At 27.6% G+C, this 23308-nt stretch overlaps 4 protein-coding genes across 6 annotated transcripts in view; 2 read left to right on the top strand and 2 right to left on the bottom strand.

The window, feature by feature from the left end:
* Window positions 1-924, bottom strand: part of LOC126895756 (zinc finger BED domain-containing protein 5-like) — a 2863-nt gene extending 1939 nt beyond the window's left edge. The window contains exon 1 of the mRNA XM_050667963.1: window positions 856-924. Within this exon, the coding sequence (XP_050523920.1) occupies window positions 856-924 (69 nt within the window). The remainder of the gene's footprint in view (window positions 1-855) is intronic.
* LOC126893893 (uncharacterized) lies at window positions 8-4442 on the top strand. Of its 2 annotated transcripts, none has more exons than XM_050664432.1 (3): window positions 8-536; window positions 2037-3982; window positions 4075-4442. In XM_050664432.1, exons 2-3 carry the CDS (start codon window positions 2068-2070, stop codon window positions 4440-4442), a joined length of 2283 nt encoding a protein of 760 aa, XP_050520389.1. In that variant the 5' UTR covers window positions 8-536; window positions 2037-2067. The 2 variants fall into 2 exon arrangements, with proteins under 2 accessions (XP_050520389.1, XP_050520390.1); XM_050664433.1 differs by having other exon boundaries at window positions 2037-4001; window positions 4075-4185.
* Window positions 4443-16666: 12224 nt separating this feature from the next.
* LOC126893606 (uncharacterized) lies at window positions 16667-20492 on the bottom strand. Of its 2 annotated transcripts, none has more exons than XM_050663974.1 (8): window positions 20221-20492; window positions 20044-20130; window positions 19712-19825; window positions 18384-18465; window positions 17991-18128; window positions 17522-17616; window positions 17079-17191; window positions 16667-17033 (listed from the first exon to the last, which is right to left on the bottom strand). In XM_050663974.1, the coding sequence occupies exons 1-8, from the start codon at window positions 20339-20341 to the stop codon at window positions 16947-16949; spliced, it is 837 nt and encodes a 278-aa protein (XP_050519931.1). In that variant the 5' UTR covers window positions 20342-20492; the 3' UTR covers window positions 16667-16946. The 2 variants fall into 2 exon arrangements, with proteins under 2 accessions (XP_050519931.1, XP_050519932.1); XM_050663975.1 differs by having other exon boundaries at window positions 16667-17018.
* A 106-nt stretch (window positions 20493-20598) lies between these two features.
* LOC126893607 (E3 ubiquitin-protein ligase MARCHF2-like) lies at window positions 20599-23153 on the top strand. Its single transcript, XM_050663976.1, has 6 exons — window positions 20599-20694; window positions 21092-21174; window positions 21239-21388; window positions 21966-22155; window positions 22220-22397; window positions 22562-23153. The coding sequence occupies exons 2-6, from the start codon at window positions 21138-21140 to the stop codon at window positions 22739-22741; spliced, it is 735 nt and encodes a 244-aa protein (XP_050519933.1). The 5' UTR covers window positions 20599-20694; window positions 21092-21137; the 3' UTR covers window positions 22742-23153.
* Window positions 23154-23308: the final 155 nt, after the last annotated feature.

The raw sequence follows: 23308 nt of genomic DNA, 5'->3' as shown, positions 1-23308 counted from the left end.
GAAGCCCGTACAAGCGACCTCCTTGCCCGTACAGAGCCCGTCTAACCCGTCCAAGAAAAAAAAATCTGAAAAAACTGATGTGTAGAAAAATTTCTAGTATTGAAGTTACACAAAATGTTTCGCGTAATATAGTCGGTGCTGTCGGTCAGTGTTGTTAGTGATATTGGTAGCATGGGAGCCGTTATATTAACTAAATGATAATATAAGATGTGTATATACATATTTAAATTCTCAGAAAAAGTTATTGGAGTAAAATTACTTGTTATCGTGTAATTTGGGTCAATATCTGCTGTATTTACGGTTTTACCCAGTGAATACAGGCGACTTCCAGTTCTCAGTATTTTGTCTTTGATTGTCACGATTTACATCAATGATTATTGAAACATAACATAACATAATGATAATATTGTTACAACTATTATTAAAGATCGCGTAGCCGTCCGTGTAGATAATAACTACTAAGAAGTGCTAGAATAGACAACAGCTTTATTTAATCGCCGATTGTGAACCGCGGATACGCAATTTATAGCGTAGAGGTAAGTATTATTATTTATTAATAGTTTTAATTTATTAAAATTACATTTTTAATTATTAATATTATAAAAAATGAATCTCATGAACGGGATGATATGTTAATTGTCAATCGCAGTGTAGGGTCAAGCGGGGTAATTGTAAACAATTGGGGTAATAGTAAATGCATTTTTTTAAAATAAATTCACATAATTTTATTTCAAATTTATGTTTAATTTGATAGCAACACACACATGGACCAGCACTTTTCAATACACAATTAAACCTACCAAAAGTTATTAGTCGAAATATTCATTTACGTTTACTCTGATTATTTACAATTACCCCGCTTGACCCTATAATGGTTAATGTTATTGTTTCGACACGAAGTTCCTTGACGACTACTTCCGACATGTCGAAAAACCTCTTGGAGCGTGTATGAGTGTATGCCAGTGGTGGATAGTGTCTATGTGTTTAAAATTGCGCACAATTATATAAGTCATTTAATATAAAAACTAAACTTATTTTCAAATTTGTATTTTTACTTTGTTTCTTAAAATAAAAAAATTATAAATATTTTAAATGTATCCGATCATGTGAGGTGGTTGGCGGAAGGGGGTGACCGTAGCTTCTGGGAACACCACTAATAGGGGCCCATAATTATTTCCCTCCCGGGCCCAAACTTTTCTCTCTACGGCTTTGATTGTGGACATTATATTTTTGTTTGATCTGAAATTAGTTCTTCTTATGAATTATTGCTTTGAATGGGTCTTTTTTTTTTGGGGAAAACTTTTTATTTTTTTTATCTAGGCCCAGTAACTAAATTTTTGCAAAAGTCACTGTACTGAATGATTGTAATCTTCAATCAACGATCTTCTTACTATTGCAGTTATGAATAAAACAAATTAATGTATAATGTGTTCCTATTAATTTTTTAAAAGCTTTGTAATTGCTAGCCAACTCAAGGGTGGATACAAGGGGTTGATATTAATGGCAATTACCTTTTCTCATTCTTAAAAAAAAAAAAAGTCAAATATTTAATAAAAATAAAATACTTATAAATATCTTCTTTCAGTACCCACCTTGAGCTAATAGTGAAGTGGTATCTTTTAAAATAAGTGAAGTGCTGTGATTATTTGAGGGTTTCTTTATTTCTTTTTACTATTCACATTATTCGTTATGTTTTTAAAAAGTCATTAACCATTACCTTGTGGTGAAATTTTACTATAATTTTACTGTAAAAAATTAGAATTTTCCAGTCACTGTGTACTAATTTTCCATATTTCAATGAAATTTTCCTACTCGAGTTTGTGAAATATAAAAGAATATTAAATTTGCAGTATTATGGTACAGAAAATTTCCATATTTTTTTTTACAGTGTATTTATCAGAAAAATTAAAATGGTGATTTTGAATTGTATGAAATACCTAACAATAACTTACTTTTTTTCACACACTAAATTTTATATTTTTATATCCAAAGCTTCGTCACGGAAACTGAAAATATTATTTCAATTTTCTGTTAAGGTTTTCAAAACTTTCATCTTTTTCAACTAATATGGATATAAGGAATTATTTCGGTCGAAAACGTTCCCGTCTAGAAGAGACTTCCAACTTGCCTAGGATTTCTTCATCTACGAATACTGTAGATGCTCAAGTTGATTCCCAATCTGAATCAAACTCAGTAAAGGTGTTATCAACATCAACAGTGTCAATGAATGAGCTAGAAGATTTACCTAAAAAAGGAGAACCTATCAAACAAACAGTTTTGACGCAGTACCCTAAAACTAAAGATCGTTCTTTTCAAGCATCATGGTTCCACGAATATAAGTGGTTGATGTATTCGGTGGAAAAAGACGCTGCCTTTTGTTATGCGTGTATGCAATTCAAACCATCAGGAATGAAAGATGTTGCATATACTTTGAGTGGCTTTAAAAACTGGAAAAATGCTAAAGATGCTAAAAGAGGTTTTCCAAGACATGAAAAGACAGGATCGCATGTTGAAGCTATGATTATGTGGGAAGAAAAAAAGAATCGACAAACTTCAAACACAGAAATTTCAACTCTTGTCAATGACAAAACCCTGGAAAAACACAGATATTATTTAAAATCGATTTTCGAAGTCGTTCAATTCCTGGTGATCAATGAACTTTCATTTCGCGGATCCTATGACATTGATGAGAAAGCTGAACGTGGATTATTCATTAAACTTTTCGAGTTCGCATTGAAAAAAGACAGATTTTTAGCTGAATGCAACGAAACTATACCAAATAATGGAAAATACACGTCTCCAGAAATACAAAATGAAATCATTCAAATCATGGCGGAATCTGTTAGAGAATCAGTAGTTATTGATGTGATGAAATCTGATGTTCCATGGTTTACGCTAATGGAAGATGGGACCAAAGACAAAAACAACAGAGAAAACATAGCTATCGCTATTAGATACGTAAAGGAAGGAAAACCTCGAGAATCTTTACTCAATATTATCACAACCAAGGAATTGGACGCTAAAACATTTACCGAGAAAACTATTGAAACATTGCGTGAGAATAGCATCGATCTGTCACGTCTTCTGAGTCAATGCTATGATGGAGCTAATGTGATGAGTGGTAAAAAAGGAGGTGTCTCTGGTCTCTTGGAACAACACCTTAATCGTAAAATTCCTTACATACACTGCTTCAACCATCGTCTCCATCTCGTCGTTGTAAAAGCAGTGTCTGACAATGATTCTCTGAGGGACTTTTTCGACATGTGTGTGATGCTACATGAATTTTTTCACCATCCCAAAATTTCTTCTTTATATGAAGGACAGACCATTGTACGATTGCTACCGCAACGATGGTCCGGTCATTTTGCAATTACGAAGGTGGTGTCATCAAACTACTCTGAAATCAATCGAGTGCTGGATCAAGTAGTCACCCAGTCAACACTGTTCAATGGAGAAGATAGAGCAAAGAGTATCGGGATCAAAACAGTTATAGAGACGGAAGAATTTCGATTTTGCTTGATTTTTGCAAAAAAGTTTTTGGGGCTCTTACATCCAGCGGATGCTGCAATGCAGTCACGGACAGCGAGCCTGAAAGTCGGGCTTGATGTTGTAAAGTCAGTTCTTCAACAACTTCAAGTTATGAGAACAAGCCAAAAGGAATTCGAGTTGATTTTAGAAGATGCGAATAAGCTCATACCAATGATCGAATCAACGAACAATACAATGTCCAAACGAAAAATCAAAACAAGTGAGCATCCAAGCTACATTACTGAGACCAGATTACCTTCATACTCTGCAAATCACGCAATTGATGGGGATTTACAAAACTCAAAGATGAAGCTAAAACAAACTTACAATGAATGCCTAGATCTTATTATAAATGAAATCAATCGACGCTTCTCAGACAATCAAGAGCTAGTTACTGCCATTTCCAGAATAAGCGAATTCAAAACTGATAATATGAATGTTTTCAAGGAACTCGGTAATTCTAAAAATTTACAGTAAATGTGAATTTTTTTACTAGCATGTTTCTTACTACCCTTTCACTAGTAACTCAAATTCATAAATTTTCAGGTTTGAAAGTTCCCAGTGAAGAAGAATTGGCAGTTGTGAAAAACTTCCTCATCCAGCGAGAAGCACAGACTGACGATGGAACTAGATTAGAGGTACTTTTCAGATTTCGTGAAGCTTTCCTTGAAACGTACGAATTGATGGCAGCTGTTGAGACATTTGGGTGTAGTACAGCAACTTGCGAATCAACTTTTTCAACATTGACTGCAATCAATAGGCCACAGCGCTTGTCAATGTCCCATGCTCGCATGGCTGATCTAGTGTACTTGGCTTTCGAACGACATCGCACAAGTGCATTGAATATCGATGTAGTTCTCCGAAAATTTAATGATAGGAAAAATCGTAAACTGGCATTGTACCAAGTTACCTAATAATATTTTCTGTATGTTTTCTTTCGCACATGAAATTTAAAAATACAAAGCATACACGTTCATCACTCATTTATTGTTTGTTTATTTATTTATTTATTATTTTCATCATTTATTGTTGTAAATTTTACCCTGCCCGCAGGCCCGTATCCAGAAATTCATTTCGGGGGGTGCCCAAGTTCCCAAAAATTTTTTGACAAGCAAAAAAAAAAAAGGTCTCAAAGCAATCAAGGCCCCTCGGACCCCTCCCTGGATACGTGCCTGCCCGTCTTACTTTACTTTGTGCCCGTACAACTAGTTAGGTCTGGCTACGGGCCTGGTTTTTAAACGACCATCTGAACTCATTTGCAATTCATGTTCTGTTGTAGGGTTTTGCGTGTCTGTTTGTAATACTTTTAAATTTTTATTGGTTGTTATATTTATAATTGATTTAATCTTGTACTACACATTGAATGTAGGTGTGTTTTTATGTTTATGTTTTTGCTAAATATTTTTCTTGTAAAAAAATTAGTATCTTATTACTATCGTTATTGATAAACTTCACAATGTCTTTGCATTTTTTTAATTTTATTAAATCAACAAGGTTTTTTTTTATCTGTTTTTTTTTCTTTGTTTTTAATGCCACTTTAAATTTATGATTCTAGAGGGCTTTTTCCTGTATACAAAATAATCCAAATTTGGTAAGACAATAATTTTTTCAGAAGCAACGGAGGATTTCAAATTTTTGTAAAACGACAAAATACTAGGTAATAAAAACTAAAATTTAGTTAAATAATTTTTTTTTCATTCCTTCAGGAATTAAAATTTTCTTAAATTAGAATTCTTATTTTTAACTTGATAATACAATAGAAACAAAAATCAGTATATTATGTAATCAGTATAATAAAGTGTATTTACGTCTCCCCATCCATGTTCTACGACGAATAGGTAACACCATTGTGTATTAATAATATCTTGTTTTGGTGTTCACCGATGCGATCCAATACAAGCTGTTTTATTGTTTTCGTACTCGTGATGTAACAATAACCAGAATTATCGTAGAAGAAGTTTTAGATATATGGTTTAATTATTTTTATTTGGACTCAATTATTTGATAATTGAATAATTTAGTGGGATGGCCAATAAAATATTAGAGGGATAGCACTCTTTAGCTACGCGCCTGCATTTATAATATATTTTATTATAGAACCTGCGTCTGTAATGGTTGATTTTTTATATCCATATCAAATTATTTTCGTATAATGTTAGACTTTCACTAAGAACACTTTTAAAAAATTCCCTATTGTCTATATCGATATTTTAAAAGCTCAATCACGACTAACCAAAATATGATTATAAAAATACGTCTATTTATATTCAAAATATAATTAACAAGATTTTGACAACTCAGTGTTTCTCAGCGTGAAGCCTTGGTAGTTGGTTTAAATATTTAATATGTTAAATTATTATGTTATTTAATATATTATTATAATACATCCCTTAATATTCTAAATATACGCCGATTACTTACATGGTACCAAAAAGAAAGGTATGGAAGGGTCGCGTTAACATGTAGAATTTAATTCCACGATATAGTTTCCTATCGTTTATAAATAATACATATATACTTATAGAAATTACCTCTATCCGACTTATCTATGTATATATCATACTTCAAGATATATTATAGTTCATATTCTATTACTAACACTCATTACCCCAATGCTTACATGGTATCAAACAAATAGGGCATAGCCTAAAGACTGACGCGTACGCGGACATTAAGTACTACTGCTATAAGACTTATTTCTAATTACAATATTCACTTTGTTCGCTTGTCCATAAATGATGGGAACAGTAAAGTTTATAACCGTTAAGTGAATAATAAGGCTCGTTCCATTTTATTTAGCCATTTCTCTTGCCATAATAACTTACCAATTAATTATTTCACTATTCTTTACTCAACCTCCCTCAATGTAATTTCACTAGTTATTTCTTTTATTCGTCTAGTTGGTTTATAATTTAACTATATTTATTATAATATCAACAATGATCTTTTTTATTTTGAAATTTTATCGTGTAGATTACATTAATACTATTAATAATAAATTGTAATTTTATTTTCAAACTTAATTTTTAATTCTTATCATTAATTGTTAAGCTATATTAATACTTTGTATAAAAAGCTAAAAAAATAATAATAATGAATATGTTGAGTAAATACGATTACGCTCTTTCGAACTATTCGGCACGTTTAAGGTTGTCAAGAAGTGATGGTTTATAGAAATATTTAGGTAAAAAATGAAAATAAATAAAACATGTTTTAGGTAAAAATGTAATAAATCATCTAAAAACAATATTCACAATGTAGATTATTATATTAAAAAAAAATCTAATGAACAAAATGTTTACTTAAATTGATGCACATTCTCTGTGAGTAAAATTTGAACCAACAACTCTTGTTTTTACGAAAAAATAGCTTTTATATATACATAAAAAAAGTCTACAAGCGTTCTCTTGTGAAATTCTTGAGATGTCGTATAATTATTTATAGTTGGTTACTTGTGATAGAAACCCTTGCGTGGCTATTATTGATAAGTTGTAAGGGACTGATTTGAGATATTTGGTAATGAAAGGGTTATTTTAATCCTCTAAAAGGGAACATTGATTAGATGAGTTTTGCTTTACACATATATATTGAATATTTAATGTACATGTGTTAATAATAATTATTATTTTTGCAATATCTTATACTATAATTATTATACAACAAGATTGTAGAATAATCTAGTCGTATAAATTTCCGTCGTAATAACATAAACAAAGGTTAGTTTTACAAAAGAATATAGTAAATCTTGTAATTCATAATTAATTAAATTAAGAAAATAATTTTGTAAATTCATTTCCCATGTTATTATTTATATTTTTCATATTATCGATTAGCAAATTATTAGTAGTATTTTGATTAAAAACATAAAATATATCAAAATCATTTACTTCTAATGATTTATACATTATTTTCTTCTGATCAATATCATTTATTTTTAAGTTTATATTAGGATATAAAATTCTTTGTAAAAAATGTGTTCTTAAGCTGAAAATACGTCTAACAATAGCTGGATATTTTGTGTATACATTAGTGGAAGACTTTTCTCTTTGGTATTCTTCTCTCTTATAAACTGGTAATTCAGTTAAAATGTTAAAAAATATATTTTTAGAATGTTTAAAAATTTTCGAATAGTTTAACTTATCGAGTTCCTCTATTTTATAGTTGACATCAGATATTATACCAGTATCCTCAGACCAAGAATATTTTTTGTAACACGATTTCAAAATTTTACGTGCCTCATCTATTGCAAAAAAGAATATCGAACGAGCTTGATCAGGATAATTTTTAGACATATCTAATCTCTCAGCGTAATCACATAACAAACAAATATATTTAAGAATTCTTGTTTCTATAGCAAATTTAAATGGGTTATTTTTTATATAATCATAATTGTACACATTATTATCATCATCTGAAAGTTTATAATTATCTGTATTAATAACACAGTTTACCAAGTCTTCCAATAATATTTTAGATCCGGTCGCGCTCAAAACGAGTTCTTTTTTGACATATTGCCATAGATGCAATTCTTTTATTTTGGCAGGGTTATCTGCATCCACTTGATATAAAATTATAGCTATCGTGACTGTCATAAAAAGTAAACAAATTCTTTTTGACATTTTTTTTAGAAATTATTTACCTGTGGTTTATACGGTTTATTTTGACAAATATGCAATGGTATGTTAACGAACAATGAATACTTCAAGAAATAATGTGACTATATTATTATTTATAATTTCCACAAGTTTTTATTAAAATATTCACAAATTTTAATGACGTATTAATAGTATTTGTCATATGTTTGCTACATATAAATTTAGAAAATTTGTGTAATATACTAGTGCAAACTTTAAAACTGTATAACTTTTTTTATGGGAACTTAGACTGTCATTTTAGATATATTAGCCACAGTTAACTTCTTAGGTTAGTTATATACTAATTTGCAATCTGATAGCTTTTTATGGTATCAAATATTAAACATTAATATTTGATTAATTTTCTTTCATCGTGATTATTTAGTAAAATTTATTTTTATATAACTAACACATGTTGCACACTCTTGAAAAATTAATAGGTAATCCTTATTTGATTAAAAATATCACATGAAATTATTAATTTTTGATTAATTAATTTTATAATCAACTGTAAGTGTGCAAAATTTTTCTATAAAATATTTTTATATGATACCTTTTTATTATTTTAGTTGTTTTTTTCTAGTTAAGAATATGAAATTCAGTTACATAATTGAGGTTTGAAATATTAAATAGGGTTTCCTATTTAAATAAAGTCCCCTCGTAAATAGGTTTATAGTTCAAATAATACCCTATTATACATTATTACTTTTAGCTTCGATACGAAGCTGAAAAGGTATTGGTTTTACTAAGATGTGTTTATTTTTTTTTTTTGTGTGTGTCTGTTACCACTTTTTCTCAGCTCTCATCGAACGAATTTGATCTCTGGACTTGTCTTCGTGGTGAAAATATACATCAAAGTTAATAAAATATTACGATTTTTGTAAAATAATTCTTTTTTATATTTTTAACTTAATAATGCTATAACTTTTTGGAAAATGTATGGATAAGTAAATTTTTTTTTTATATAGATGCTTGATGTCTTTACTTATCATTTGGTATATTTTTTTTGTAAATCTGACCCTTTATCTGCCCACAGGGGGGGATTTAATATGACAACTTTTTCACAAAAAATTAACTTTTTCAACTTAACTTTTAAAAATGTTCCGGAAGGATTGACACTTTTATATATATCTTAAATTAAAGCTAATGTAATATACTTTAATTTGAAAAAAAAAAATTGACCTCTGGACTTGTCTTCGTGGTGAAAATGGCTACCGAATGCTATTTTTGTGTGAAAATTCTCGATATTATTTTTTACATTTTTAACTTTATTATGCTACAACTTTTATAAATAATATTTTTTAATAATCCCTTTTTCTCTCGACATACTTTATCTTAATCAGGATATTAATAAAGAACTAGCAGATCATGTAGCTTTTGGAATAATACACCAATTTTTTAAAATTAAACACTATCTAAAGATTTGCATCGAAGCGTTTTTTTTTTTATAGTGATTTTAATCACTGTCAAATATCATTATACTTGATCCAACTATGCCACGTCACCACTGTGCTGCGACCTCTCTGTGCTGGGTTTTTTTTCATTGAAATTATCAGAAAATTTTTAAGAGTGGTTAAATTTTTTTTTTTAAATAAGGTTTTTATACTAAGTTTTTATGATAAACATTAAAAGTCTATTATTATTTTAAAATAAATAATAACTAATTGTACTATTATATAATAGATATTTAAACAGATAACAAATCTATTTTTAAATTCAAATTATAATAAATGTCCATAGGTTCACTTTTTAAAATAGATTATCGTAAGGAGGAGTAAGTCGACGAATGGTAAAATACGACGAATTAAGTAATTTTCAAAATCAATCACACATAGCAATACGTCTATTCTGAAATAAATGACACTTTTGGTAGACTTTGTTACTTATTAATATTTACACATGTGCATGTACGTTAATTTTATATATATTTTACTAAATCATAAATAAAATATTATATTTGGCGTGATTTGACATAGTTTTTGGAAAAAAATCTGTGTATTGGTAACGCGCATTTGCAAAAATTCGTAGGTCAGATGTAAGCTGCTAGCTTAATTTTATTTAATTGAGTTAATCTTAAAAAAAAACAAATCAAATTACACTTAATCATCAAATTAATACGCTTTCCAAACAGCAAGCGATTGATCAGTTAAATCAACAAGTAAAAAAAAAAATGGAAAATTAGGAATTAGTACTAAAATACTTAAGAATGTTTATTAATAGTTTTTGATAATATTATTAATTATGAAAAAATATCATAAATAAAATAGAAGAATTGCCGAACAAAAAGATATAGAGAAGAATTCAATATCTCTCTCTCTATATATATATATATAACTTTTTTATAAAATATTAAATATGTTTAACTCAAAAAGCCACTAAAAATAATAAATAATCGCATTTACATTTATTTTTATTCTGGAAACAATGATATTCATCATGAGAGTTAAACACACATTGACAATATATGTATAGCATTTGTGTTTATTTTCTAATTTTAAATTAATATTTTAAATATTACTTTCAATTTTTGAAAATATTTGGGGACGTCTAATAAATTTTATTATTTTAATCAAATTAATGAATTTTAAGAGAACTTTATGATAGAAACAAGAAAAATGTCCCGACGAGTTATTTGACTTTAAAGTCAAAAATTGCAAAATGTCTATAAAATTTATTACTTTTGTTTTACTTTGGAATAATTTTTTCAAAAATACACCGATTCCAATAAAATTAGGACTTAATTTATTACTACTCAATTTATTCGTTAATATATTTTCACACGCCCCTCTTCAAATAAGATTAACGGTTAAGGACAACTTTAACTTTTATATTTTTAGTGGAACTTAACTTTTATATAAAGTTTATTTGTTACCCTTTTTTTTAAATGATTTTAGTGATTTGAAATATTCTAGCAAAATAAATCAGCACACAGGTTGTGACAGAGTTAGGATAAGTACAGATATCTGATAGCGATTAACATCACTGCTTATTAAAGCTTCCTTGCAATTCCGTTACTTTTTATAATTTGTATATTTGTAATAACTATGATTTAAAAATTTTACTCGAATATTAAATGTTTGTTAAATTATTATAATTTCATTTTTTTAATTATTCTGCAATCCAAGTGGACAATTTTTTTTTTTTTTTAATATTGTAGTTACTTTAAAATCTTTAATTTGATGTAAGTTAAAAGTTGTCACATTAATAAATATAGTTGGGTTAATATGAAAGCACCCTTTTGCACTACAGTTACGACGAGATCGGGCTCTATACGGGTTACAAAACGTCATAACGGGCACAGATTCCCAGCTCGAGAAATTCGTCAACTCCTCAAGTTATGGATAGAGAAACAACTTGGAGATATGCAGGTTAGCCACGAAATAAACAGCCCCTTAATTTTGACTGACGAATAAGCGGTCGTTAACCTATAGATACATAGAATTGCCGTAAAATAAGCCTACATGGACGAATATGCGGTATCGTTAAAGTGTACAAAGATATGTTTAACTCAACGCGTGAATTTGGCCGCTCAGTGGTCCGAAAGACAAGCTATGAGGGCAATCCCATCACAATCAAATATATATAAGAATGGAATGTTTAAAGGAAAAGTTAGTGCAACAGAGGAATCGGATATCTTCGTGCCGGCGGTTGGTAAAGAGTGTACCAACCAGGTGTCGAAATCAAGTGAATACGCGAGAAATACAGTAGTGATGAGGCTAGCTCCTGCAGCCCATCTGGGGTTTGGTACTGCTATATCAGAAAGTGGTAGTAACAAAGCCATTTCCACTGACAAAATTTTTTTTTAACGGTCGAAATTATCCGGAACTATTATGAGGCATTACTTCAGGGCGATCAACGCCGTAATAAAATTCACACCGCCGTGTTATAGTTCGGACTCAGCCCGAAATTAATTAGAAGATGAGTCTTATCATGGCGTGACCTCCCCTGTTGCCGGATCATATAATGGGATCCATTGCCCGGATTACACCACGTGGAGGTGGGGCAAAGACTTCGCGGGGGCCGACAAGAATAAATCACAACACAACAAAAAAACCGGGCAGTGTGGCTGCCTCTGTCTCAGGCGTTCCGCTTCCTCCTTTTTTTCAAGGCAGATTCAGTAAACGTCTGGACAAGTCTCCAAGCCTCCCGGATTCCCAACATATGGACACCCAACTCCACGAGTTAATCACATAATCAATTATTCATTTGAAGTTTTAAAATAAGTTAAAAAAGCTATTTATATTATTTAATCAACTCCACGAGTTGGGTGTTCAGATGATGGGAACCTAAGTCGAGACTTCAAATAGTCCTACTTCTGGCCTTCTGCCTCTTCCGAGTGATCCTGGAAGTGGTCGTACGTCAGCGCGGCTGATTTATAAATACCATGAATATATTAATAGATAATATGGCTAATGTGTGCGTAGATGATGTGGATGATCGTGACAAAAGTTTAAAATAAGAGTGGCAGACGCCAAGTAGTTGGGATAATGGGGAGGAAAAAAAAAAGAAAGATCAGTCTTTAAAAAAATGAAAATAACATTAATTTTAAAATGCAAAAAATTCTTTTATAATTTTATTTTACACGGTAGCGTAATTTTAATATTTCATATTATTATAAACCACAATAATCAATACTAATGGTTATACTAAGCAAAATGTAATTTTTGCAAAAATAAAGTTTTCAATTCCTGATTTAAAATTAGAATTTTTATTAATTAAACATTTGATTTTATTGAATTGAAAATTGTAAAATCGTTCTACAAATTACATAGATATTTAATGATTATAAAATCAACAAAATTTTGTTACAATCAAATTGTAAAATCATAGTCAGTGGTGTGTTCGTCACAAGTAGTGATCGTTTATTGGTGATATTACCCAAAAATTTCTTTAAAAATCCACTCACCAAAAAAGTTTATAGTGAATAAAAATATGTTAGTAATTATAATGAAGTTTCTTTTTGAAACATTGATATCAATCTTTAATGCACACTAGTTGCTACAAATAAACACTATCTAAATGTACATACTATTCATAGCAATAGAAAAATATGTGTATTGTATGTGCACATTCTACTGTTATTCAGTACTAAAATAAATAAATATATCTTTTTATTCTTTTGTTTAAAAAGACATCATTTTTCAAAAATCTGCGTACAAATAAAATGCGTGTGTCTGATTTTAAACGCACGAGGGAAGTAAAACTTTTTAACGGTGGTTTGAATGAAAAACTAAAAAAAATAAAGGAATTAACTAAGCATTTTAATTAGTAACTAATTAGTACAGTTATTGTATTTGTACCTAATAAAAAAAATGTATCTTTCTCACTTAAATATTCTATGAGTAATACTTAGTACCTAATAATTCATAAGAGGTAATTTTTTTTTAAATATTTTTCATTATCTTGACCCATAGATAAAAAAAAACGCAAATAAAATTTTTAGGAAAAACTATATCTTTTCACTTATATTAAAAAGAAAAAATGAAAAAAAGATGGTATTAGTCAAAATATTGAAGAAACACTATGAACATTTCAGATTTTAAATCTATTTGCAGAATAATCATAGAAGCCTAACATTGTAATAAATTTGACACAGTTCCACGTCACTCACAAAGCACAAAGCTCCTGCGCCCTGCCCAACATTTGTCATCCCTACTTTTATGAATAAATATTAATTCGACTAATTATCATCACGTGTACATCAAGCACTTGTAATCATCAGCCGCACGGCTGAAGACAACCCAACGTAAATGTGTGTTAAAGTTACCTTTATGCCACTTTATTGTACAAATAATACTTCTTTTATTCATATCCAAGTTAAAACCTTACGTCGTAAAACATAAATATTATATCGTTTTCTCATTTATGGTATATGAGCGATTTAAAACAAACATATGTATTTATTTGTCATTGTTAATTAATATATTTAAAATTATTTCCAAATAAGTTTGCCAACAGTACTGTCTTTTTTTAATTCAATATTATCTTGCTCCAGTCACCCTGTTACACTTTTTTGGTAATCACATAATCAATTATTTATTTGAAGTTTTAAAATATGTTAAAAAAGCTATTTATATTATTTAATCAAAAATGTTATGTAATAAGTTAATTTTTTAGGGAGTATTTATGGTTAACTATCTTAAACACATTGAGCTACCAAAACAATTTTTTTCCAAATTCAAATTTTCATCGTGTTTAAGTTTAGATGTAAATCATATTATATGTTATACAATGTAATTTTTTTTTATAGAAATGTATAGATTATAATTTAATTTATTTTTATAATCCATTGTTAATGTAAAGTTTATTGCAAAAAAAAATTTTGCTAAGGGTAGATTTTACCTCTATTTAAACTTTAACCGTACTTTTTCTAAATTTTTAAAAGCTAATATATCAAAAAGTAATATCATAAAACTAGTTGGAACATAATTCATCTAACAGAATTTTTCTGGGAAATTTTTAAAAATGTAAATGTTTAATTTTAAAAAAAATTTATTTATTAATTTACTAGAATTTATATTGTTTGCCTATAAATGAACAACATATATAACCTAGTTATAAAAACTATCAATTTTAAAAATTTAACATGAAAAACTGAAAATTACACAGTTGTAAAAAAGGCATTTTCAAAAATAGCAAATCTGCATTTTAAAACTGCTATAACTTCTTTTAAACACCGATACTAATAAAATACACTAGAGGCAATAAGCTTTTGTAGCGACCAAAACATACGCAACGAATATTCTCGAATGTTCTCGTTATCAAAAACCTTCGAGAAACTTCGATAACGCATAAGATAACCAACGCGGGTATAGAATATTCTAGAATTAGCGAGAGCCTTATCGGAGCTATATATATATCGGAAGAATCAGTCAGTTCAGTTAGTTCAGTTCAGACTGTCTAGTCCGCGATACGCTACACGACCGCTACACCCCGCCGCTGTTGTCATCGTGTATTATGTTTACTTCGATTATTTTATTTTTCCTTACTGTATATACATATATTTTCTTTTAGTGTTTATACGTCTATTTTAGTGTTATAATTTTGTTTAATAAAAGTCTACCGCCATTTAAATAATTGTGTGTTGTAAGATATAACCCACACTTTCATTTAATGTGTTGTTCATGTAAATTCAATATACGAACATTTTCAAAACTCAACTATAATAAAAAAAGTTAACTTAAGAGTTGTAACTCGTTTTTGTATAATAATTATTAAAAATTATAATAAAACCATGGTTAATCAATTCATAAGAGTATCTTAAACATTTATTAAATATTTAATTTTTTTATATTCATATAAAAATTTTTTATTAAAACTTAATCTTGTATTAAATATTAATTTATTTTTAATTGAGTTCTAAAAGTAGAGTCTTTTATAAACTATATATGGTTTTAATCACTTATACATATATCTAAACATTTTAATTTACATTTTTTGAAAAATGTATTGACAAATTATAATGTTGTACATTTTTGTATTACTGTAAGCTCTAATTCAACCCATATATTTGTAAATTGCTTAAGACATGATCTCACTTTTCTTTAAATCAAATTTAAATGATACAATATAATTATAACAACATTGTTTAAATAATTGAAACCTATTCAATAAAAATGCTATAGTACGATATTTATGTCAACTTACATTGCGCAAATTAAATTAGAAAAAAAGAAAATTATTATAAAAATAAAATAATAAATAAATATTATAAAAAGGCAATATAAATGTTTTTCTTGTTCCTTTCAAAAAAACTGAAATTATAATTGTGGATTCTAAACAGTTTCCCTTTCATTAAAAATATTTTTAAACAACTATAATTTTATAATCACGACGGAAACATGAAGTATTCAAACCATCTCCTATTTGCGCATATGTTATAAGTTGAAATATAGAGTGATTGTTTAACTATTACTCAAACAATATCTTGAAAATTTAAATTATAATATAATTTTACTTTAAAAATTTACTTTTAAACTAAAAAATCATATTAGAATAAATCTAAATAAATGATTTATTTTTTTTCCTTCTCTTGTACATCGTCTAAAAATAGTATGTCATATAATAATAACAGATTTTCAAATAACTTCTCATTAACTTTTTTTATCGGGCTATCTTACCTTAGTATGGCTGAGGGAGCCACTTTCCGGCTTCCTCATGCATAATGAAGTTGCGATAAATCAACAGCTAGTGTAAAAATCTTGTCAAATCATGAGGTAAATTTCAAATAGTTGAGATAACGAGATGATTATCTTACTTTTTTTTTTTGTTTCAGACATTTATTTTTAAAAACATCTTATTTAATTAAAATAAGTGTTAATAAGTTTTGTTTATTTATCTTTTATGAATATAAAATTTGTAAAAAGCAAGGTCACATAAGTAAACATGATTTTTACAAGATGGATCTTGTATTAATAAAAATGTTTATAAATGTATAGTGATGTACTTTTGTAAGCTAATTTTCAAAAGTTCTTTTTAGGGATTATAAAATTATTACGCAGACATTCAATTACAAATTATAATAAATAAAATAATGTTTTTGGTAACACAGTTAAAATCGTATAGTATAGTCTTAAACTATCATTAAACATCGTAAAATTTAACATAATATAATTTTTATTAAGTTAAAATGCATAATAATTTCAATATTATTGATAAATTTTCACTTAAATAATTTCATTACACAATAAATTATTATATTTTTTGTATGAATTAATATTATGTTGATGTCAAGTATAAATACCACTATAGGTGTGAAAAAAATTACACTTCTTTTTTTTATTTTTAAAAATTGAAATGACGATAGTAATCTGCCATTCTATAGTACTGAGGTTCTTCTTGGAAATGACTCAGCCCCTGAAAATAATCATCCTACGTTCTTACATGAATATACTATTGTTTCTTATGAATACATACCCTAATTCCACGTTGTGCTTGTCTTTGCTTACGTAGAAATGCATTATTTCCATAATATTTATTTGGGTTAGCATAAACTGGCGCAGGTACTACTGGGCCCTCTAGCCAGCCGTCTAAAAATACATTTCAAATTATCATAAAATTTTTTTTTAAATATATATAATTAATTTACAAATTACAGTTGAACTATTAACATAATAGACTTCAGAAAAATTTAATTTTAATACAGATTTACAGGGTTGTCCACGGAATCTGGACCATTTAAAGCACAGATACATAATAAAATACACCTGAAGTACATATTATTTGTGAAAATTCCCATTAGAAAAATGTTAAAATTGTGACGCTGTTCACATTTATTTTTTTACAAATGCATAAATTTAAAATATATATTTAATGTTAAAAAAATTATACCACTAATTTAAAATATTATTTTTATATACCGGGAATTTCTTCATTTTCTTCATCGGTTACTTCACTGTCAAGGTACGGATCTTGATCAAATTCGTTCAAATGACCATAATGTTGCCTAGAACCTCTAAATTAAATTTCAATTGATCAAAAAGAATATTGAAAGTTTTTATTAATCAAACTCAATTATGTTTTTTGTCATATGATTAATATGTTTTATAAATTTACATTTCAAAATAGTTTATTTAATTAAGGAAAAACTAATTATATTAATAATATAAATTAGCTTTACTTCTATAATTTATGAAGTGAAAGATAATATATTATTTGAGCAATAATTTAAGACAATAATTTTACAATTAAAATATTTTAATCATCCATATCGCTCTCTTAAAAGGGTATACCACTGTAAGTACAGTAAATAAGTTGAAATAAAAAGCAACAAATAATATATTTGGTAAAAATTATTATTTTATATATACATTTTTTCGGGTAATATACCTTGATTGTTCATGATTTTTTTGTCTTCTTTCGGCTTCCCAAAGCGCCAATAAAGCCATCAATGCTTCTTCTGGGTCAACATCTAAATCACGTTTAGCTCGTCCACTATCTAAGTATGATTGAAAACCTTTTGAAGCGCTAATTAAAAAGATATAATGTAAATTAAATTTGGTATTCTAGAATAAAGTGTAAAAGCGAATTTCAGATTTACTGCTTCGACTTTATAAATAAATTGAAAGAGTAAAAATAAGTAATTTATCAGATGGAATTTAAAAGAAACTATTTACTGTAAATAAAGAATATTTATCAAGAACCTAAACCCTTCATAAATATGTATTTCAAATACATTCTATGCATTATTCAATAATGTTAAGAACCCACAAAAGTACTTACCTCCTTTTTACTGGAGACGCAAAGTGATAGGAATTTCTCTTATAACGATCATCAATATCAAGTGATTGAAGCCCATATGAATCTAGAAAATTTAATAGAGTTTAGAGTAGCTAAAAGTTTTAAAAGATTATATTATGAAATTTCGGTAAATAAAATTCTATTCATTGATTGAAATAATTATAATTATGTTACTTAAAGAAATATAGATACCACTTATTATTTTTGCATTTGCCTATATCAGACCAAAATCATTGATTTTAATTTAAAAATTAAATTACATGTTATAAGCTAGATTGTAAATATTTTTAAAACAACTTAATAAATATTTCAATATTTAATTAATTATATCATTTGAGTTTTAATAAAATAAAAGATAAATTTATACCAAATATTTTAACACTTTACCTGGTTAAGTGTTTTTTAGCAAAATAAATAGAATTGATATATATGACCGATCAAACAAACGATGTACGTAGTATATTTATGTCTTTTACTCAAATAAAAATGTTCAATCTCAAAATGTCTATCAATTTGAAAAAGTGTAATAACACCTCTTTGATTACGTTGTAACATTAACGTAAATAACTCTTCACAAGTTAAAATAGTCATTTATACAAAGAAAATAGACAAATTTGGTTATTATAATATGACAGTTTTAGTAATAATAATATTTATTTTAAAATATTGCACCGAAAATATACAATACACAAATATTAAATAATTAGAATAAGTTAAAAATCGTTTGTTTAATCATTATTACAGTTCATTAAACTGAATTCTGATTAATCTATCTTTGATGTTTTGTCCTTTTGTTCGCTAAAGTAATAACTACTCCAATTTAGCTGTATATTGTTGGATTAACGATAAAATGTCTAAGGTAACCTTCCTTCGCGACAAAATGAAAAAAAATAAAAAATGAATTAGTTATCATAACTATGTATGAAGCCTTGTAAAACTGTAAAAACCTATATTTATTATATGATTAGAGCCCACCGGCAACTTATCTATTGTTATACTAACTTAATTCAAACAGACCCAGAAATATACATAAATTTATTTTTAATTAGTTGTATAATAATTTACACTCCTATAAAAAATGACTTTATTTTATATAAATATTGATTAATTAAAGTTTATTATTATAAAGAATGTCTATATACATATATATATATATATATATATACATTTTTTTTAACATACATTGTATAAAAAATTTTCTCTCACATGCTGTTGAATTAATTTTTTTTTGCGTTGTGATATTTATAGTATTTTTGAAAAATGATATTAAGGTAATTTACAAAAAACTTTTCTTCATAATGCATTCATACCTGGATTGTAGAACAAATCAGCTACTTTTTCATGTCTAGGAGATTGTGGATAATGTTCAAGAGCATTATTTACTTCAGGTACTGGTTCTGGATCATGGTGATCATCGGGTGCTTCTGTAGACAAAATGAAAAATAATCAAAAAAATATTAAAGTTCAGTAATGTATACATTTTTATACTATTATCTGAACTAGGTTTTTAGAAATCTCATCTTTAAAAGAAAGTAACAACGGCTCTCTAAGCCCTATATAAGGTGTAAAAGATGTATAGTATTTAAACATTATTAAATAATTAATTATAATGATTAATATTAATTATTAAATAAATCCTTACGTCTTTTTTCAGTTCTTGCAAAGTTTCTGGTATCAGTTTGACGATTCTGCTGGTTTCCGAATTGTAGCACTTCTTGAGTTTTTTTGGCTGTATAAAAATTAAACGCGTGGGTTTAGATGATACGCATACAGGTGGTTAGTTATATCAAACGCAGTAGTGCAGCGCACTGAACTTTACCTTTATTTTTCGATAAGTTCTTTTGAATTTTTGCAGCATCTGTTTTTCCAGGTGTGGGTACGGCAGACGCCAGTTGAGCTACAACCACAAACAACAGCAAAACCGTTGTCAACAAGTTCATTATGAAGTGTTTTCAGCGTTTGACAGCAACGAAACAGCAGTACTGTCCCGGTGTACGAATACTTACGTTGTGAATGCTCTGACTATTATTTGACACCCTCAAAGGTTGCATATAGATTTTAGATATATATGTGAGTCTGTGTATTTACCACTATCAAAATTGAATGGGGTGGATTTGAAATGTATGGGAGGAATGAAAATGTCGTCATCAACATACCAGTGGTCGATATTCTTAAGAGTTTCTGCGCCGGTCCCTAACAGAAAACGCCCGTATATGTTCATGTTTCTACTACTATCATCACCTGTCGAGCGAAGTATATATATGCATTACCATATACACATTCTACCCCTCGAGTAAATATCATTTATAGAAAGCTCACATCATAATTGATAGTCTGGACGCCAATAAATCACAATCTAAATTAGAATTTATACTTCAATTCGATATAAACCTATTTTACAAAAATTGTAAAATAGGTTTGCTTATTTAATAAGGAAAATAAATTACATTAATTTAAAATGTTATACTTACCAAAATTCATCACGAATTGTTTTTCCCTTGAACTTTTTTCATTAGTTTAAAATTATTATTCTAAATTACAAATTCAGTTTCTATAATAACAAGAATCTCAAATAAATAAATAACTATCTGTCTATTAAAATTTATTAAATAAATTAAAACACACAGATAGTTATAAGATACGTTTTATCATATATAATAAATAATTTGTATAACGTTATTATAAATAAGCGTACAAATATTTAAGAGCACGACTCCTTTTATTTGAGTATCACTTATGGAAAATTCAAACGACACACAAAACGAGCGTTCTGGTAAGATTATTCCAAAAGTTAAAAATTTGTATTTGAGAAAAGTGTTATTATTATATTTATGTAGAAATAACGGACATTTCTGGACGCAGTTCTTACTCTAGTGTCTTAGGAGACGACAAATGTGACACGACAACCATAAAAAACCTTGTCATAGCAATAAGCAATAATAAATTCGAAAAAAAAAAGTCATTGAACTCGCTAACTAAACTTCCACGTGACTATAAATTTTATGAAAATTTTAAGTGTATTTCAGAGTATATGGTCAGCACCTTAGTAGAATAACTACGTAACTCTATCTCTTGATATTTTTCAATATGAAAAAAGGTATTTCATTTTTGTGTATACAAAAATAGAATAGTAACGTTATGACAATATTCAATTGATTACAATAGAATGAGTTTAAGAATAATCCATTATCTCGAGAAAAAATGTTTATTCTAAAAACACTTAAAATATACGCCCACATTTAATGTTTATATATATTTTTTTTTTTTTTTTTGAGGGAAAAAACCTAAAAATTTTTATTTTAACTTAAGCGACTTTGCATAAAAATGTCAATATTTTAATTATAGAAAAAAAAAGAAAATATTATTTTCAATTCATTTTCTCGGCTAGACAGAAGGGGTACCATATGAAATCGCATAATTTTTTTGAAACCGTAACGCCAAATTAATATAATATTATATTAATACCAAAATAATACAATCCAAATGTTTTATTGGCTGAAATACACTGTATATATACCAGAGATATTTGTATTGTTGATAAATAGATTTATGACTTTGTTACAGTTACACCAGGACTTTGCAGAATTTGTCTACAGCCGGATTCCGAGTATATAAATAAGTGTATTTCTCCTTGTTTATGTTATGGCTCAATGTCTAAAGTTCATAAATCCTGTTTGGAGAAATGGTTAGCTTACTCTAATTCCGATTCGTGCGAAATATGCTTTTACCAGTTTGAAATCAAACGAGTAGCAACGTAATAATCCTTGAAATTTTTAAATCTAAATAAATTCAAATATGAAAATTCATATTTTTTGTAGATATTCATTATTAGGATCTATTAAAGAGTGGTTTAATGATTCAGAGACGGAAGACGAAGCAAATGAATTCTTATACGAAGCATGTTATTTTATTATCATTACTCCAATTCTTACACTCGTTACATGTGCAGGAGTATTAATAAATGGAATAATATTTGATGAAACTCGAGAGCCAGCGGTAAATCGTAATTTTTATTTATGTTTTCATCAAAACTCTTTAACATAATTCATAATAGATAATGTTGCCAAAACTATTTATAGTTCATATAAATTACAAAAAAATTATAACAATTAATGATTTATATCGATTAATAGTGATTAATAACAATTTTCAATGTATAGTACTATGATAGCTCTACAAATCGATTTTTATCATTCGTGTCTTTGTCATTAATATTGACTGGAAATTTCATCTATGGTTGTTGGGCATCAATAAGACTACAGCATCATTTCAATCAGTGGTATGATTTTTACAAGCGTTGTCGACAAGTCATATTACTCGAAAAACCATACACAAATTAATACAAATTAAAAATTAAATTTTACCACTGTAATTTATTCATATTAAGTGTGCTTAATATTTTAATAAATTATTTTAAAAATTGTATAAAATATTTGTAGAAAATAATATTATTTTATTATATTTTTAAATATAAAGTAACTACATTTCATTACTTTAGCTGTAAGATTATCAAGAGCTAATAGTTCCAAATAAATATAGATTGCCAAGTGATTATCGATTCCTTGTCTAATTTTTCCTCAACTTGAACAAAAAACTTTTTCCACATTCCCCCTGATAATATGACAGGGTTGAACTAAGCTTTAAGAAAATTATATCACAATAGAGATTAAGTACGTTTTTTTTTCTAACGCTTTTTTATCAATAGTATCATATTTTTCTATTTAAAATATATACACAAACAATTTGATTTAATTAAAGAACTTTATTAATTTATTTCAGCTTAACGATTTATGAATATTAACTCAATAGTATAATTTTTCGCTAATTTAAAGTATAAAAGAAAATAAAAGGTAAAATTAAAAATAACATTTTCAAAATTTTGAATGATTTAATGCAAACTTCAAATT

This window comes from Daktulosphaira vitifoliae, unplaced genomic scaffold, assembly GCF_025091365.1.
Source record: "Daktulosphaira vitifoliae isolate Bord-2020 unplaced genomic scaffold, ASM2509136v1 Scaffold_1, whole genome shotgun sequence".
Taxonomy (NCBI): domain Eukaryota; kingdom Metazoa; phylum Arthropoda; class Insecta; order Hemiptera; family Phylloxeridae; genus Daktulosphaira; species Daktulosphaira vitifoliae.
The sequence above is the reverse complement of the archived record's forward strand: the minus strand, read 5'-3'. Positions and strand labels throughout refer to the sequence as shown.